This window comes from Culex quinquefasciatus, chromosome 3 (assembly GCF_015732765.1).
Source record: "Culex quinquefasciatus strain JHB chromosome 3, VPISU_Cqui_1.0_pri_paternal, whole genome shotgun sequence".
Taxonomy (NCBI): domain Eukaryota; kingdom Metazoa; phylum Arthropoda; class Insecta; order Diptera; family Culicidae; genus Culex; species Culex quinquefasciatus.
The window spans coordinates 155,304,480-155,323,415 of record NC_051863.1 but is presented as its reverse complement, the minus strand read 5'-3'; the positions used below and the strand labels follow the sequence as shown (position 1 = coordinate 155,323,415).

The window sequence follows — 18,936 nt, the reverse complement described above, 5'->3', positions numbered from 1 at the left end:
CTGTGTGCACCACACACCTTTGCTCGTAGGAAAAAAAACTGTCGGAAAAGTCTCTCCATCCAGGAGAGCCAGCAAATCCCCATTTTCCTGTCGGAAAAAAAGGAACGTACTTTGGAACACATTTGGTCAACAAAAAAAAAATCGCTGAGACCTCATTTATATTCCACACCACGTGAGATCCCCAACTTTTTTGGCCGCATGCTTTATTCTCTCCAGACAATTCGATTTTCGGGGAAGTCCTTGTTTTGGGCATTAAAAGGGGGGCACACAGAAAAAATAACAAAAAAAGAAATAAAAGGATGTTCCGAAAGTTGCCGGCAAGGATGCTGACGAGGTGACTTTCGGCTGGATGTTGGAGGGAAAAAGTTCAATGAGGAGTTTAGTGGGGAGGAGAAGGCGAATATTCCCTTAACGAAGATGGATTAATAGTGTTGGCGAACAAATTCATGGTGTTTGATTCGAAGGTACCAGTTTGGAATAACTGAGAAGGATTTTTTTTATTCTGGATTTTGTCTTTCAAAATAAATTCAGATTTATTAGAAAGTACAATCTTTCCATTTAGCTCAAGTTAATTTTAGATTTCGTTCAATGTGTGAATACTGAATTGATCAAAAATGCGAAAGAAAACCTTATTTTCATAATTTTGAAGTAGATAGCAAAATGAGTTTACACATTATTATAACCATGCCTTTTCAGCATTTGGTTGTAAATGAAATAGTAAGCGTTAAACTGACAACATTTGAGTATGTACTCTTTAAAGTTTCGAATTTGTTACATCAGTTTTTTTCAATAAAAAATTATATTATGAGCATAATTATTTTAACAGATAAAGAGATGAATTTTCCATTCAAATATTTTATTTTATTACTTTTTAAAGCTATTTTTGCCTTCCTCACCTCACTGAGGCAAGGCTATAAAATCACTCAAAAATTGAACTTTTTAAATAAGCCTCCCAGATATACCTTTACGTATACATATCGACTCAGAATCAAATTCTGAGCAAATGTCTGTGCGTGTGGATGGACGTAGAATTTTTTTTCTCACTCACTTTTCTCGGAACTGGCTCGACCGATTTTGTTCGGATCTATGTTTTTGGATTTGCCTTCAGGTTCTTTAAGTCTTTTTTAAATTTCATCCGGCTTGGTGCAGTACTTTAAAAGATATGTTCGAAAAACTGTTTTGGTTGATACTAAAAAGGGTCATTATTTACATAATCTGAAAGCTCCGGCGGATAGCTGTCGGAACTTTACGCTCAGTGCACGCACACAAACACTGCAGTGCTTTCAAATGGTTCATTAAATTTATCATACCTAGATGGCAGCACTCAGATGTATAGTGTCTTTACTAAGTAAGCGTTAGCCAAAGCTTTCGTAGTGTGTGGTTGCAAGGCTTTTAGGAGGAAGGCAGCAACCACCTTCCGGTGGATTAAGTAACGTTTTTTAATTATTATATCTGGTTAAAAATTATCAATGAATTCTGTAAAATCTAAATATTCACAATTTCTTCACCAGAGATTTTTTTCAATCTGTAACTCGGCAAACAATCATTAATTCAAATAATGTTTCAACTAATGTCTTTCAAACAAAATTTTATGAAATTTTCAACATTAAATTGATTTTGACATAATAATATTCATCGATCATGTCCTGGGTTGATAAAAAGCCAAAAAAAATATTTAAAATTTGGTCAGTCCTTTCATGCAACCAAAGCGCACCAAAAATATTGAGAACGTTGCAAAGCTTTTCCAATTGAGAGGGGCCTTTCAAGATATCATTCAAATGTCATTAAACTAGAAACACAAAAATTCTGAAAACAATCCAAATTAAATTGAGGTAAATTTGGGCTGATTTGAGTGAAACTTAAAATTACTGAACCACAAGCCAAAAACAGTAAAAAAAAATATCAAATTTCAAGATCTTTTTTTATATTGAATTCAAAATTCATGAAAACATATTTGTCTAATATCTATTTTCAATCTGTGATTCTAAAATAAAAAAAAACTAAAAGCTAAATTAAAAATTGATTCATCAGATTTTCAATGCAAGTGAATCTTATTAAAATTTTGCTACGATTCGAATACCATTTTTTTAACCATCAGCGATGGATGAATCATCATCAAAAGAAATTGTTTAGACGATCAACAAGAGAAAAAAAATCTCCAGAGAGCATGGTTCTCCTTTCTCGCACACGAAAGATCGGTAAAAGGAATCTAAAAACCAATCATTATTCGGCGTAACATCGTTTTCACTACCACACTTGCAAGTGTAACGTCACACGTCGAAAAATTACCTGTCACTTTGTGTAGATAGACAATGTGTGTAAACAAAGCGAAATAAATAGTTTTAAGTGGTGCTGATCATCAACAGACTGATTTTCTTGGAGAAAAGCCTGCATGCGAAAATGATTTTACATACATTATCAAATATCTTTTAACACATTTTTCGAAATTATTCCTAAATTTTTTGAAATAAGCCTATAGTTGATATTGACAAATATTCTGAAGATGAAATTAAAATCAGGGTAAAAATCTCCATTTTATCGTTGATTTGTTTTTGTTTTCTCTTGTTGGATTTGACCTTTCTTTGTTTTTTTTTTTTAATTTGATGAAACATTGTCTGTACGTTCTTCATGTAAGGTACACGGCAACATATCTTATTTATTATTTGAATTTTGATCTCTAAAAGTTGATTTGAAAAAAATGTACAAGAAAAAAGTATTTTTGTAAAAAAAGAAACAAACAAAAAACGAAAACATACGATTTGTTTTAGAAACAAAAATCTTCATTTTTAAGATAGGCCGCCGCGAATATTTTTTTTGTGTTTATGTTTGGCTTGAAAAATTGAGTGGCAATTTTTTTAAAAAATCTTCAAAATATCTACGGAATTTGACTTTCTATAACCTGAAAACAAAATGAAAATATTTAATTTTTAGTGAATTTTAGTTTTAAGAAATCTTTAAATTTAGTTTTAAGAAATCTTTAAACAACAATTTTTATTGGAATCTTTTGAACATGGCAAGAATTATTTTATTGTCTGTCCACTTAAAGTTAAATACGTAAATTTGTCCTCGTTTTTCAACTAACGATATATCAGAAACTATTGGTCCAATTTTCAATAAAAAAAACTTGAAACTTTTGTGGAATTTTTTGCACTTTTCAGTAGAGCAATACTCTACGAAATCGGTCTTTTTTTTTAGAATTTCAATTTTTGTATGTTTGAATCCGCCTGAAACTTTTTTGGTGCCTTCAGTACGATCAAAGAAGCCATTTTGCATCATTAGTTTGTCCGTATAATTTTCCTTACAAATTTGGCAACTGTCCATACAAAAATGATGCATGGAAATTCAAAAACCTGTATCTTTTGAAGGAATTTTTTGATCGATTTGGTGTCTTCGGCAAAGTTGTAGGTATGGATATGGACAAAGTTGTAGGTATGGATATGGACTAAATTTTAAATCAATACAAACATTTCAAAAGGGCCAAACATTCAATATTACGCCCTTTTGAAATGTTTGTCTTGGTTTAAAAATTTTGAAAAAAAAAAAATTCAAAGGGATCGGATAATTTCACGTATGTTTCATATTTTAACATTGTAAATCGGACCATAAGTTGCTGAGATATCGACATTAGAAAATGGTGTGTTGTTTGGGTGAGACTTAGATAACATCAATTTTACTGTTTTTAAACACTTGCATGGCAATATCTCAGCAACTAAGGGTCGTATCAACAAAGTTCAAAAAAGCAAAATATAGAGAATTTTCTCAGCTTTTCTAAAATATTTTTTTCAAACGTGGGCAAACATGTGCACTAATTTTAAAAATTGAAAAACTGCTATTATTTTCAAAAAGTCACCTAAAAATTAATTTAACTTGAAAACGGTGCACTTTATCAAAATTTCACTAAAGTAATTTTTGATTGAAAATTTGATTTTACATCGAAAAATGAATTTGAAAAAAAATTGCTACCAATATCTTGATTTTTTGAAAAAAAAGTTGTATTGATTCAAAAAATCATAGCTCGGTCAAAGATTTTTTGCACATCCTGGAAATTTCTGATGAGTTGGCATTTGATGTCCTCTAAACATATCAAAAAATAAAAAAAAATAAAAATAGCGTTTTTTTCCAAATCAAGTTTTAGTGACAAAATATGAAATAAAAAATCACCAATTTTTTTTAACCGTTTATCATATTTTTTCAGTGTAGTCCATATCCATACCTACAACTTTGTCCAAGACACCAAATTGATCAAAAAATTCCTTCAAAAGATACAGATTTTTGAATTTTCATACATCATTCATGTGCAACCAACTGAAATCAAATTAAAATACATTCTCCTGCGTTTAAAATAATTTTTAGCATGTTTGGGTTTATTAAAAAATCTTAAGATTTTTTGAAAATTTTCGATGCAAAATCTTTTTTTTCGATACAATTTTTGTTTTTGTCAGATCTTAGATTTTTTGAAAACTTATGATTGCAAAACAACTGAACTAGTGTAAAATGCATTTTAAAACACTTTTTTCATTTAAATGTGAAGACTATGGCTTGTTATTTAAATTTTTATATTTTTTTATTTTTTGCCCCCCCCCCCCTTGACCTCGACCAGGGCCGAAAGACAAAATTTTTTTTAAATATTTGCATCGGCCTTTTCGGATTATCAATAACAAAAATCATTGTAATACTTTGTCAAGTGTCAATACAAGAAATACTATTATTATTTATTTTTTTATTATTATTTTTTTTTATCAAAGTGAACAGTAATTAAATTATTAAAATTATTATCACCCTTAACTGTAACTAATTGACTGACTAGCAAGTTATAACTGCTAAATTTGCGAAATATCAATGAATTTATGAAAAAAAAATCTTATAAGATCCGATACGATCTGTGGCCTCAAAACTCAAGATTTGTAAAAATATTGATTTAAAAGTAATTATTTGTGTTGAAGAACTAAAATATTCTGAATTGGTTACAATCGATTTATGAGTTTTTCTTGAAGATTTGAAAAAGTTTTCGACAAAATCATGAAATCAAAATTGTTAAGAATCTATCTTTTTTCCCAAAGAAAATTCAAACGAAAAATATTGTTTCTAGATATATTAAGGATTTTTTATATTTGAAAATTATGATCAATCCAAAAATTAACCATTTTTTCTCTAGTTCAGCACCTTCAATTAAAATGAGGTCAACGTTAACCCCTCGAAATTCAACAGTAACAACAGAAAAAGCTACCATAATCTCCAAGTTGATGTTAGAAGATGGATTGAGGAGGTTCCTTAATCTTTTTCGTCACGCCACTTAAAGTGCCATTTAAGAGCAATGAACAACCAGTGTTGCACTCACCCATCTACACATACACAAACATAGCAGCAGCAGAGTGATTGCACGTGCTCCCTCGAACCCACACACACAAACACACAGTGTCACAGAAACTGAGCCATGTCACGGTTAAAAAAGATTAATCTTCCCGCCCACTCACGGTCGCGCTACCAGCTCTGATCTACTACATCTTATTTGCTTGTTTTTTTGGGAGGCGATAGAATTTCCTCAGGTATTCTTGGTTAACCCTTGGGGTGTCTTAGATATTTGAGAAACTTAATTACTAGATTTATTAATGTTTGAACTTAATGATCATCCATTATTAAAAAAAAATCATTAAAAAATATTATGAACCAGTGAGGGTTAGTGTGACGTCAAGCAGATGAAATTTTCACGAGATGAAAACCACTCGACAGCATTGGAAGAAGAAGAGAAAAGCAAAGAATTAAAGAAGCAGCCCTCCTCGTGGTCATTTGTTTTCCCGCTTGAGTTGTGTGAAACCATCCAAATTACCGCCCCGCCCCAGCTTTTCTTCCCCCTTCTAGTGGCCATTGTGAGCGTGAAGAGTGGCGATCAAACAAAATATTTCACAATAATTGAGCGCGATTATACAGCCGTTTGCTAAAAAGCCAATCCCCACAAACAGCACTTTTCAGAGCTGGCCGCGGCGAGAAAAGAACAATAATTTAGCAAGCGGTCTAGAAACGTGTACCATTCTGACATTGAGACAATTTTCGGGGCGGCTCGTCAAAAAGCAACTATATTCGCAGATTTTTTGTTTTGTTAGAGGAAAAAACAGTTGACCGAAAATAAAAGCATTTATTTGTTGAGGTCAATTACTCGCGCTAGCGGGAGGGAGGATGTTTGAAAATAGAGCAAATTTTAAAATAGGTTTTTAGGAGGGACGTGATTTGCGGGCAGTCGGGTCAGCTCACGGAATTCCGCGCAAATTGTTGCCAATCGCAAATGGTGAGTGAGGTCAGCAAAACGGGAAATGCGAATTTTTTAGAGGCATTTCTAGCTGTTGGATGATGACGTGAGGTTTCATGGGTGGAGCAAGGATTTGCAGTTGTTGTACTAGCAACTGTTGATTCAATTGTAATAAGCTGCTTAGTTGCAGCTCAAGGTTAGTAAGTGTGGAACTCTACTCCAAACTCGGATTGTTGATTTGTTTTAAGTCCAATTACATGTTATCTTTGCGCTCAGTATATTTAGTTCATTGAAAATGTTTTCCAAAATTAATCAGAAATAATAGAAGTGAGGTAAACTGATTTAATTCAGAAAGTATTAAATAATTTCAAAATATGTTGATGTTAAGGTTTTGTTTTCGCATATTTTTTTTTTGTTTTCATTAATACGTAGATTTTTGCATACTAATGATTTCAAAGTGTATAACACAACATTTTACGACCCGTTTTCAATAAAGTGTTGAAAACATCGCTAGATATATGATTGAAAACATATTTTTTGCCTGTTACTTTTCCCTTCGATCACGGTCACAGTCGAGACACATTAACCCAAAAAAAAAACACAAAAAAGTGCTTCAGCCAAATCTAGTGTTTCTTAGATTTATTGCCAATTTAAAGCAATTTTATCGATTGATGATCTAGTTTTGCGAAATCATGCATATAAGTTTTGTCACTTATTTAAGGAAAGTTGTTTTATTTCCATAAAAAAATACAAAAAAAGTTAAATTGTAATAGCATTGTGACAATTTCCCATAAAAATGATATTATTTCAAATTAACAGTACAGATGCAAATATTTTTCAATGTTGTTGTCAAAGGGGGGCAAAAAAAATAAAAAAAATGATTTAACAAGCCAAAGTTTCAACATTTTAAACAATAAAACTATCGAAATTTAAAAAAAAATCCAAAGATTTTCAAATGCAGTCAAACATGCAAAAAATGACTCTAAACGCAGGGGAATGCATTTTTGATTGATTTCAGCTGGTTGCACAAGAGTTGACATTGAAATTTTGAAGTTTTTTGATAAAATATTTCTTTTTCACTTCAATTTTTCGGGCCCTTTTTGAAAAGGTGGGTGACATAAACTTTTAAAAATATTTGTACCAGCCTAATCTGATAATTTAAATCAAAAATAGCATTTATTGAAACCAAAAAGTATATCCCAAGTAACATTTTTTCCAGGAGTTCTACAAGAGCTCTTCAAGATAGCTACAGCATAGCAGTTTGGGCCGCGGTAGGATAAAACTCTATTCAAGTACTCTTCCAAACTTCTGAAAAAGTTTTGAAGAGAATTTTATCCTACCGCGGTCCAAACTGCTATGCTGTAGCTATCTTGAAGAGCTCTTCTAGAACTCCTGGAAAAAATGTTATTTGGGATATCAACCAGTAAATGTATCAATCTCTGGATGAAAGAAGACCTAAACCACTTTATAATGATACCAATATAAATAAATACAACTAACATTCAATATAAAAGCTTAAAAATATGAAACAAAAATAAACAACTTAACAATCGCTTCAAAAATCAAAAATTGATTTTTTTTAATTGAAACAAAAGTTATGCATGCAATGGCTTTTAATTGTTCTCAACACAGCAATCGCGAATTGATACATAGGCATTTTCTTATTTGTTAAATTTGTTCTACATGGAAATAAATCTATTTTTTTAAACATTGCATTCAAATTGCTTTTCAAAATACAATGATTTTCATTTACATTGTGAAACCAATTTCTGATTTTAAGATAAAAAGTTTTAAAAAATAAATTGTTTTATGACCTTGCTTCAAAAATTCTGTAAAAAAAAATGTACAATTTTGGAAGGTTGACAAATATGTCCTCTTTTTGAGTAATTTACTAAGAAAATGTGTAAAAAGGTGGAATTCGACGGAAACTGGTGAAAATTTTACCTGTTGCTAATGTAAAATTACACATGTTTTGATACAAAATCTGTGCACATTCCTAGATGTTTTATTACCATTATATTTTAAAATACACTCCTTGCATATTTCATGTATTTTCTATTTAATTTTACCTCAATCTATGTGAAACTTGTGAAATAACACATTAAAAGATGTAGAATTGCATACTTTCATACGTTTCATTTTTTTTCTGTCACCATATCATTCAACATTCACAGATGTATTAATACCATATTTTTTTTACTGTGAATCAAAGAAGGTTTAATTTATCTTAATATTTTAAAATTTGTATCAGTGATCGAAAAAAAATTATTACTTTAGGACAAAAATGATTATTGCGTCCATCCCGAGAATTCCCGGGACAAAAATTCCGGGATTTTTCCTAAACCGGGAATTCCCGAATCCCAGGATTTTTGATATTTTTTCCCGGGAATTCCCGGAATTGAAAAAAATCATTTTTTGGTCTGAACTCAGATATGGTTGTAGAAATAAATGAACAATTCAAAAATTAGTAATCGACAACAATTTTAAAGCATTAGCAAATTTGTATTCGGCATTTTTCAACATTTATTTGACTTATAATGGAAAATTATCAAAATTTTAGTTTAAGGATCCGCAAAATGCCTAGCGCTTTAAATATTTTTCATTAAAATTTATTTATTTTTTAAATATTTACGTTTAATGATGATTTTAAACGTGAAAAAAAATCATATCAAATTATTTTTCATCTGGCATCTGGAGCAAATTAGGACAATAAAAACGAATTAAGACAGCATAATGTTCTGATATTTTTTTTATATAAAACATGAAATTCTAAACTTTATAAAATTCAACATTGGATGGCTTCATTTTATTTGTTTTCTTTTCTTGTTTTTTATTACAGTTTCAATGATTTTTTTTAGCTTTTGTAGTAATTTCACGTTAAATAATGAAATAGATATAATTAATATTTTATGATTATTAATATGAAATAATTTGAATCACATTGGATTTTATATTATGATTCATTTAAAATCTAAAGCGTAACAAAGAACAGAAAACAAAAAAATATTGTTTTTAATCTAACTAAAAACTGCTGTTCTTGTTCAGATTGAAGTAAATATTATCACCAATTAACAGTATTGAGATAATTCTACGATTTTAAGTTTAAAAAAAATAACAAATTTGATAAAAACATAGATTTGATGATTTTTTAGAAAATTTCCCGGGATCCCGGGAATTCCCGGGATTTGAAAAATGTTTTCCCGTTTCCCGGGAAGTTCAAAATCCGGGAAAATTGGACGCCCTAAAAATGATGCATCATAAATTGAATTATATTTTTTAAGGTGCGAAAACGAAGTTAACTTTATAGCTGTCGGCCACCATTGCTAGTACCAACCACTAGTGTCTTCCTTTTTATCTACAAGGACTTCGCCGCCCTGGGCTCCTAAGTGTATGAAAGTATGGCACGGAGTGACGGCGCCGAATACCCATATTTACACAAAGAATTTTAGAGCGCCCGCCGCGGGATTCGAACCGGCGACCTCTGGATTGTGAGTCCAGTGCGCGGTCCGATTGATCCACACGGGCGGGACGAGGTTTTAAAGGTGCACAATTGTCGTAATACTGTGGACAATTTTAAATTAAAATGCAAGCCCGCCCAACCATTTTGGCTCAATTTTCACAAAATCATAAATGCTCATTATTTATAGTTTTTTTGATGTAAAGGTGGGTAACAAAAGAGCGAGCCACTCAGAGAGCCGGTTCACCACAAAGAGCTTACGAACCATGGTTCACAAAAAAAGAGCCGTAGTTCTTTTTGAAACTCTTCAAATGTTGATCTGTTGTCTTTTCAAGATTATAAACTTTAATTCATTGGATTTCCAACAATTTCTTCTGTTTAATTTGATTTTGAGGATTGAAATAGTAGTTTATGCAACAAGTTGCAAAAAGAGGATTTTTTCAGCACGACTCGTACATTTATCCAGCGAGGTTCACCCATTTGAGTGCTGAAAAGTAGAACTTTTCAGAATTTATTTTGAAAAGTGTTGCTATTCGATTCTGTTATTTTTGGTACAGAAAAGTAGGCTATTTCATCGTTCAAGAATGACAGGAAAAGTAATTAGTTTCACGACGGAATTGCAAAAATGTAATTTCAAATCTTTCAATGCTTTTAAATAAATGTCAAATTTGTCATATTGTCCCACGGTGCTTTCATTCAAGATATTTAAGATGAAAAAAGCGGGGCTTTTCCAACTTTTGAGAGCTAAATCGACATGCTTCATTAGGGGTTAGTCTATTGCATTTTCCTCATAAATTTACATTAAAAGACTCCTATTTAGCACTTGTGCCAATATTTGAACACCACATACAAGTTTTCAAACCAAAATTTTCAGCTTCTCATGTTTACTTTGAAATTACTTAAAAGTAAAACGGAATAAATTTCTAAAAAAAACTTTTACAAATTTAAACATAATTTTTAGGTTAAGATTGTAAATAATGTAGTATTCCATAATAAATTTAAATTCACAATTTTTTTTATGGGCATTGCAAATTATTTAAGATTGTTAATTTTACTTGATGCAACAATTTTGAAATCAAAATGAATCAGTTGTATAGTTTTAATTATTAAGTTTAGGAACAATATGGTTACTCTACCCTGACTCAAATTATGACTACTTTAGTGATATTTCTGTACTGTTTTGAAGCTGAATCTCACTTAATTGTATAGGGATTTTCCCGAATTCCTCATTTGACCAATCGTTGGATAGGTAATCGAAATACCTTTCTAACGAGTCTGAAATTGTAAAGATCTATGAGATTCTTTAAGTAAGGAGTAAAAGAGGCATCAACCACAAAGATGGATTATGTAGTTTTTTTTATGTTATTTCATTCCCTATTTGTAATCTGAATAATTATTAAAATCTCTTCTCCTAATTTCAAGACAACACGTTTTGATCATAAAATGGAGTGATAAGTAGACATTAAGCGACTTTAACAGCAACAGAGAAAAATATTAACTCAATCATTCATCGTAATCCAGAAATGTCAAAATTGATAAAAAGGTACGTAAAAAAATAAAGACATGATTTTTTTTTCAGAACAGTGCGGTTTGAAGGCCCGGAAAAAGCATTATATCTTGCCTGGATTTCGTGCAACTGAGAAAAACTAACTTAATATTTCTTGGAGTACTATTCCCATAGCTGCTCCACCAAAGTATCCATATTGAATTGGCTACAATGGGACCCTTTTGCGTCATGGAACAGAACATTGAGTTCAGACTTATTTGCATGAAATTGAACTATTCAATCCTAGCCATTTTGAAGCGTTTCCGACCAAAATAGTGCAACTGACATTTTGCAACTCATCTGCGCTGAAAACAGTTGATTTTGGCCAGACCGGTCGGTGGTGACGTCAGCCTCTGCAAGTCAATCTTCCAGAGAGATTCACCGGGCATGCGGGCGCTCCACAAACAACTGCAACTGCAACTAACTCAGGCCGTTGGCTGGTTGGCCCAGTTCCAAAATGTGTTCTAGCCCAGTACAGTTTGAGTACTTTTTAGGTGACTCACACTCACACACACACACAAACACACTCGTTCACTATTCCATCATGTTCCCGTTTTTGGAAGATTGCTGTTTTTTCGAGGGTTTCTTTTGAACTTTTGAAGCAAATTTAGGCAAATGGGAAGCAATCGTGTAACCACTCAAAATAGGTTTGTTGAAAGGCAAAACGCACCGGAGCTCGGCCGGCAACCAATCCACTAGTATCAATCAGTAGAAGAAACGCTACAAGCACTCTGGTCAGCACTTCCATGCGATTCGTCTTCAAGAGGAGTAGTAGTAGTAGCAGTAAGAATAGAGAAAAAGGTGTCTTAATATCAAAGCACACTCAATGCACACTAAATTAAAACACTTGGACCCACAAAAAAAAACCCTTTGGTCCTTCCCCCTTCGATAAGCCTAAGTCACTAGTTCTAGCTAGACAGTAGTAGGTCACACTAACTAACCATTGCTGATGGCGGTGGCGGCGGTCAAGTTCCGAACAAGAAGAAGGTTCTACACACTAGAGTGAACTAAACGAAAAACACTAGAGATCGCGGCACGTTCCCAGGCTACAGCTGAACTCGGATTGACCTGTGGGGCCGCTGTGTGGCGCGCGCGGTAGTTTGTTAACTTGTGATAATTCTTAAGGTGCAGGTTCCGACCAGCTAAGAGTGGCAAACACACACGGTGCGACCGCCAGGTTCAAGCCAAGGTGTAGAAAGTACTATAAAATTTCGCCAAATTATTTGCGCGCGCCACAAACACACACGCGAGAGTGCACACGTGTGACTACTGTCCACTACTCACAAACACACACACGAGGGAGGGGCAGAATATAAATGTTGAAGGAAAATGTTTAGAACGCTGCACTTTTCGCTGGTTGCACTTCAAAGGTGCCACCCCGAGAGGGAGAGAGGTGTGTAAAGTTGAGTTTAAGTGTGAGTGTGAGTGTGTGTGTCGCATCTCTTGCTGCAAGTCCTAGCGCAACTACATTTTATAGTTGTTTCAAATATGGGCGATGGACCGCACAGTTGGGACAGTGGAAACGAAAAAATATTAGTATTTGAGCAAATTTGGGATTTTAACATTGTGTTGTCGGTTCATGTTATTAGTAGATATTTATTCACCTCTTCTTCTTTTTTTGAGCTCATTTGTAAGTCGATACTTAACATTGTATCTGCAATATCATTGCAAAAACTTGAAGGTAAATTTTAAATAGATGTTCATAGGCGTCTCCCTGGGTCCGGTCTCGGTGGAGTCGCTGATAGGCAGTTCAACTAAAAATCCAAAGGTCGTCGGTTTGAATCCCGGGGTAACGCTAAGGTGTAAAAAGAGGTTTGCAATTGCCTCAACAATCAAGCCTTCAAACACCTAGTTTCGAGAAGGAATCTCGCAATCGAGAACGCCATGGCAATTCTGTAGAGCGAATACAGTCATCCCTCATAATCGGAACATTTTACAGCTCGGCCAATGTTCAAAAAGTCATAGAAAATCGATAATTGAACTTAATTATTCGCTTCTACCTTCATTTGAAAGCTTTTCTTGCGATCTTTCGAATGCTGTATTGAACTTGCTGTATTTTTACTTTTAAATCAAGTTTTTGAAGAAAAACTTTGACCCTAGTAATCCACAAATTCGGAACACTTTTTTCTTACGGATGTAAACAAACTTTGATTCTCTCCAGGAGTACACATTTTTTTTTTCAAAATAATGACTTCACGCACTGAAACCAACGAAACTTAAGCTTAGTTATGTTTTATGAATGGTCTGATAACTTTTTTGTAAAAAATATCAGTTCAATTCAGGATTCAGGATTGGTTTGTCAAAGGTCTCTGGTTCGATTCCCGTTGTCGACACTTTTGGTTTTTTGTTTGACGGATGAACTTTTTTTGCAAATGAACCTCGAGAGAATAGTTCTATCGCCCATCTCGAGCTGTGTTCTCTGCGTCCGTGAATGGTACCACTATTCTTTCGACTCGAGCCACCATCATTCTCTCGGACTAGCGCTGCCAGTTTTGGGTGAAAATATTGCTGCTTATGTGTTAAAGTTTATTTAGCAATTTTATTTTCTTTTCTATGAAAATTTCGATTTAAATTAATTTTTATCAAATATTAAATCGAAATCAAATATTTCGAAAACATTATTTAAATTTTAAACACCGTTGCGTAACTGAGTTGTCAGCCCCTGCCCCTAAGATGATTTTTCGATAATTTAAACTAAACATTTTGAAAATAAACATGGAAAAAAGATGCAAATAAAGGTCAAAATTATTTTTCTAAGTTTTGAAGCATCCAGTAAAACAAAGTGTTAAGGCGTGATTTCTGATTTACTACTTTAAAAAAAGGCAAATATTTAAGAAATCGGCAAAAAATCATATATTTTCCTTACGTTTTCGTCTGTGGTTGGAATCGACGTAACACCTTATGATGTGGTCCTCTTAAACCTTGCGGTTTCGTCAACGGAGGGCACCGAATACCTATATTTACACTTAGAATTTTTTGCATCCGCCTCGGGATTCGAACCGGCGACCTCTGGATTGTGAGTCCAGTGCGCGGTCCAATTGATCCACACAGGCAGCTGCGGTTAAAATTTTCTAATAGTAAAAGCCTAAAAAAGAAACTATAAAAAATAGCCTGAAAAAGGTACAAATTGTTGAGAAATGTAAGAAAAAAGTTTTAAAATGTATTCTTAAAGCATATTATCGATTGTAAATGATTTTTCATTGAAGTTGGCTATTTTTTGTAATAACTTTTTTTTATTTCCTTTCTTAGGAAAAAAGAGAGCAAGGCATAGAAAATTTAAATTTAAATTTAATATCCGCCTGGAAGAAAAAAGTGCCAAGGAGAATGTGTATTTCTCAATCAATTTTAAAAAAAACTCAAAACTGAAGTCAAAACCTCAAACTATCTTCAGAAAATTAACTTATGCTCAACAGATTGGTGATTCAAGGATATTTGAAAAATCAGATAATTTATCAAATCAATGAAACACCAAAATCCCTAATGAATTTTTTTTTATTGCAGTTAAATAATTGCATGTATGAAATTAACGACAAATATTTTTCCAAACTTCCAAGCTCGTTTTCCCAACTTGCTGAAAATGCATAATGGGACATTTATGCGAACAGGGGCAGTATAGCTCATGTTCGAAATCATTTTGCTCAAGCCTTTTTTGTAATGCATATTATATGAAAATATATTTCAAATTTATGTGACTTTGAACGTTGCGTTGTTTCAATCATTTGCAAATACGTTTTTTTATATTTCTACTATTGAAATATTTACCAACATTGGAATACTTGCATTATTTCTTACAATATTTTGTTTTGCAATTAAAACTTCTAACTTTTCCTGACATTCTCGAAGGACGAAATAGCTTACTTTTTCTAAGAGAAACATTTTTCAAAACAAATGCTGAAAGGTTCTACTTGGATGCTGAAAAGTTAAACTTTTGAGCACTTATTTTGAAATGTAAGTCATTTCATGAGTGTTTTGATTGACTAAATACATAGCCATTTGACTTACAATTACATTCAAGGATGTTTTTTGAAACTGCAAAACAAATTATAGAACTCGTTGCAAAACTAGATTTTAAGTTTCAAAACAAAAATACGATATGTTGTGGATATGGTGAATCGGGGCGCCAGTTCTTGGAAAACTATTGTTCAGCTTAAATCAATATCTGAACTCAATAGATTTTTTGCTATCGCTATAGCGTCTGTTACGGCATATTTTGGCTTTTTTCCGCGAAATCTCGTGAAATTGTATGTTGAAATGATATTTCACAAAATAATTTATCAAACTCAAATAGGAATGAAAATAATCTTATGAATTACACTGAAGTTTAGCAAATGAATACCCTGGTTTAATCACTAACATAGGGTTCGTGATTTTTGATGATTTCATATATGGCTTAAACTTCGTGAAAATTATCAATTTTCCAAATCATTTTTTTAAGTAACAAAATAATAAATATTTGATCCACAGAGACTATTAGAGTAAATATTATTTGTTTTCAATTAAAAAGCTTGATATGAACCATTTGAAGTATGGTTCAGTTTTTTCAGTTTTTTTAAAAACCGACTAAATTTAGTAATATTTTCATTCGTTGTGATACACATTTTGCTACTATTTTATTTGAAAGGTATTTCAATAGAAATTAAAACAATCCAGCTTTGTTTTATTCAAAATAATATGAAGAGTATTTTTTATCTTTAACACCTTTCCTTTCAAAAACATTTCAGATTTTTTCTAAGTCCTGTTTAACTTTAACAATATTTGATAATTCTCGTGAAAGTAAAAAATACCCTTTTTTAGTTTTCTGTTCTCATTGTGAAATAAAAATTTCGATTTCGTTACAAATTATATTATTTTTGCCTATTGTTTTTAAATTAAGTTTTGGATAAGTGAGATGAACACTTTAAAAAAATATTTTTAATAGGCTAACTGTCGCAGAAAATTCAAATTTGTTTATATTTTGTTTTTATTTATAGTTTTACTCATTTTGGGTGAACAATATTGGTTAATCCTGCTTTGATATGAAATTTTATAAAATGCCAAATGACGAGACAGAATCAGCGAAAACTTTTTAGCTTTACTAGTAGAATATTTAAAAAAAACAGTCCAGTAAATGAAAAAACGCATGCCCTGCTCATCCAAAAATCAAGTGGAAACTTTTTGAAAATTAGGACAATTTTTTTGTGTCACGTTTAAATTAAGTGAAGTTTTTTTAAGTTTATTGAAGAATAATATATATTGAAGCATAAAAAGTAGTTTCTTTGATTTAAACTTCAGATTTGCAAGGTTATTTTAACATTTTTTACGTTCCGCGAAATTTGCGTGAAATTTGATGTTTTGAAATTGAGGTTCCCGTGGAATTAGCAAATTTTTAAGCGTGAAAAATCACTAAGCGTAATGAATATTAATGCAGAAAAATGCATTTCAGGTTGCTTCTGGTTGATAAGGATTATATATTCATCAATATTTTGAAATATATGTTTTTAACGCTCTGATTTTTCGGTAAAATTTTGAGGGGAGACATAAACTTTGAAAAATATTTACAACGACCTTAATGTAATTGTAACCAAATAAATTCTTAAGTTATTCTATTATTATTTTTTGATTTTTGTTCAATTTCCAAAGTTTAAAAATGATTTCTTTCAAATATTGCTTTTTAATTCATAGAAACAAATAAATAGATGAAAAATAATACAAAATAAAAAAATTACAATATTGAATCTAAAACTGCATTTTGATATTGTTAACACTTGCAGCTTCAAAACGGATCGTAAAGATGGAAATGGAACTCTCCACATCTGTATATCGGCTAATTTCTTTCTTATTTTAATGATTCTTATTACATTTGCATCAGAAGAATATCAAAAATAATCTCCAACAAGGTCCAAGTTAAATGCAGTTTTTAGCGATTTTCTTAGAATTTGAATAGTTTGACGATCAAAAATCAATGTGTTTGATTGTTACTAATGGGCTTAAAAGATAGGGGAACAATGAGACAGCTTGATATTCTGTCATATCTTTAAAATGACGAAAAAGCCTGAAGAAATATAAGTTTTTGTGCAAATGCCAGCCTACAAAAAAGAAAGAATTTTTGCCTTCCTCACCTTACTGAGGAAAGCTTATAAAATTACTCGAAAAATGAACTTCCTCATACGAGCTCTTAGACCCACCTTCCCGTATACATATCGACTCAGAATCAAAAACTGAACAAATATCTGTCAAGTTTAGAAAAGTACTACAAAAGTTATGCTAAAAAAACATTTTGAGGAAAGTTCGGAAGATCGTAAAAAGGGTCACAAAAAAAACTAAACCAAAATCAAAATTATGTTATTGTAAGAACAGCATCAACCACTCTACGGTGGATTAAGTAATGTTTTTCTTTACAATTTAAAAAAAACGAAAGCCAGAAAAAATAAAGCAGTCACATCATAATTCTATACCTAACGGAAATGATTGATATTTTCATAAAATGAACATGATCATGATAAAATTTCCATTGCAATAAATCAAAAATTCTGCAGTTGTGGCCAATGAAATTTCATTTTGTATCGATTCTTTTAAAGCAATTTGCATAGAAGAGTATCACTTTTATTTCGAAAAAAAAATCTTCCCTACCATTTACATTTAAACAAATTATTTATCATGATTTCCTATCTAATCCAATATCTTCAGTCACAACATTTGAATCCACAAATTCAAAAAAGTTCCATTTATTGTAACCACTTTTGCTATCAATATTGTCCCCATATCCACAATTACCGACGTCACGACACAGCCCCAACGGTTTGGTCGTACGGCTCCCCATCCAACGGTTTTTTCGTCACCAGACAGCGCCTCACAAATTTATGTGCAAATGCTCTTTTTCCTCCCCTCCCAAGTGCACCTTTTCCCCCACCTGGGTGCTATCCCCAAAAAAACCTGGCGCCAAATTCGCTGCGCTCATTGAAGGCAGCAGGTGTTTCGAAAATCACTTCGTTTGCCAAGAATTGGCCATTTTACTACGTCGGAACATCCGCCGCTCAGGTGCACCAAGCAGCAAAGTGGGGGAGAGGCTGGGAATGTTTTCGAGAAAGACGCCACCACCAGCCATCGAACAATCACGCGCGAAAATTCACAAAAACTAGTCACTAGGTTAATCCCCGGTACGGCGGCCAGGTACTTACAATGGTGGTCATTCTGAAGCAGGTTCTAAAGTACGCGAATTAGGCAAAGATCACGCGCGGCGCGAACGGAGCAACGACGGATTTTCCGGAACAGACGTGGATCACGCGGTCAACACTTACACGGAATGGTGCGCTTCGCTGCCGATCGAGTATAGTTATATATAAGCCGGGCCTTTTCCGACCCGCCTCCAATCCACCCAAGCCGACTCAAAATTTTCCGCCCCGCGCAGGAGATTTGCTTTTGTTTCAAGATGCTGCCCACCTACACCCACCTTTTTCCCCCTTCCCAAACCGTTTGAGAAACCCCGTCGGAAAATTGTTCTTCCCCCAACTCCCCTTTTTCCCGCCCAAAAAAAAACTCAACTTGAAGAACTTATCATCACTCCCCCACACATCAGCAGCAGCAACAACGTCGCAGGTCGTTTGAGTGAAATTATTTGGTAATTTATACAGAGTTTAATGAAAATTTATTTTAAACTTTTCCCCCCGCGCACACAAATGAACTCACGCACACAAAACCCCAGTTGCGTCT

At 32.8% G+C, this 18,936-nt stretch overlaps 1 protein-coding gene across 3 annotated transcripts in view; it reads right to left on the bottom strand.

The window, feature by feature from the left end:
• Positions 1 to 18,546, bottom strand: part of LOC6051573 (troponin C, isoallergen Bla g 6.0101) — a 38,731-nt gene extending 20,185 nt beyond the window's left edge. Inside the window, exon 1 of one of the 3 annotated variants that reach the window (XM_038263639.1) lies at positions 18,405 to 18,546. In XM_038263639.1, coding sequence (XP_038119567.1) covers positions 18,405 to 18,416 — 12 coding nt within the window. In that variant the 5' untranslated portion in view covers positions 18,417 to 18,546. Of the gene's footprint in view, positions 1 to 11,917; positions 12,056 to 12,188; positions 12,426 to 18,404 lie in introns of those variants that run through there. The other 2 variants (XM_038263640.1, XM_038263638.1) reach the window with 2 other exon arrangements.
• Positions 18,547 to 18,936: the final 390 nt, after the last annotated feature.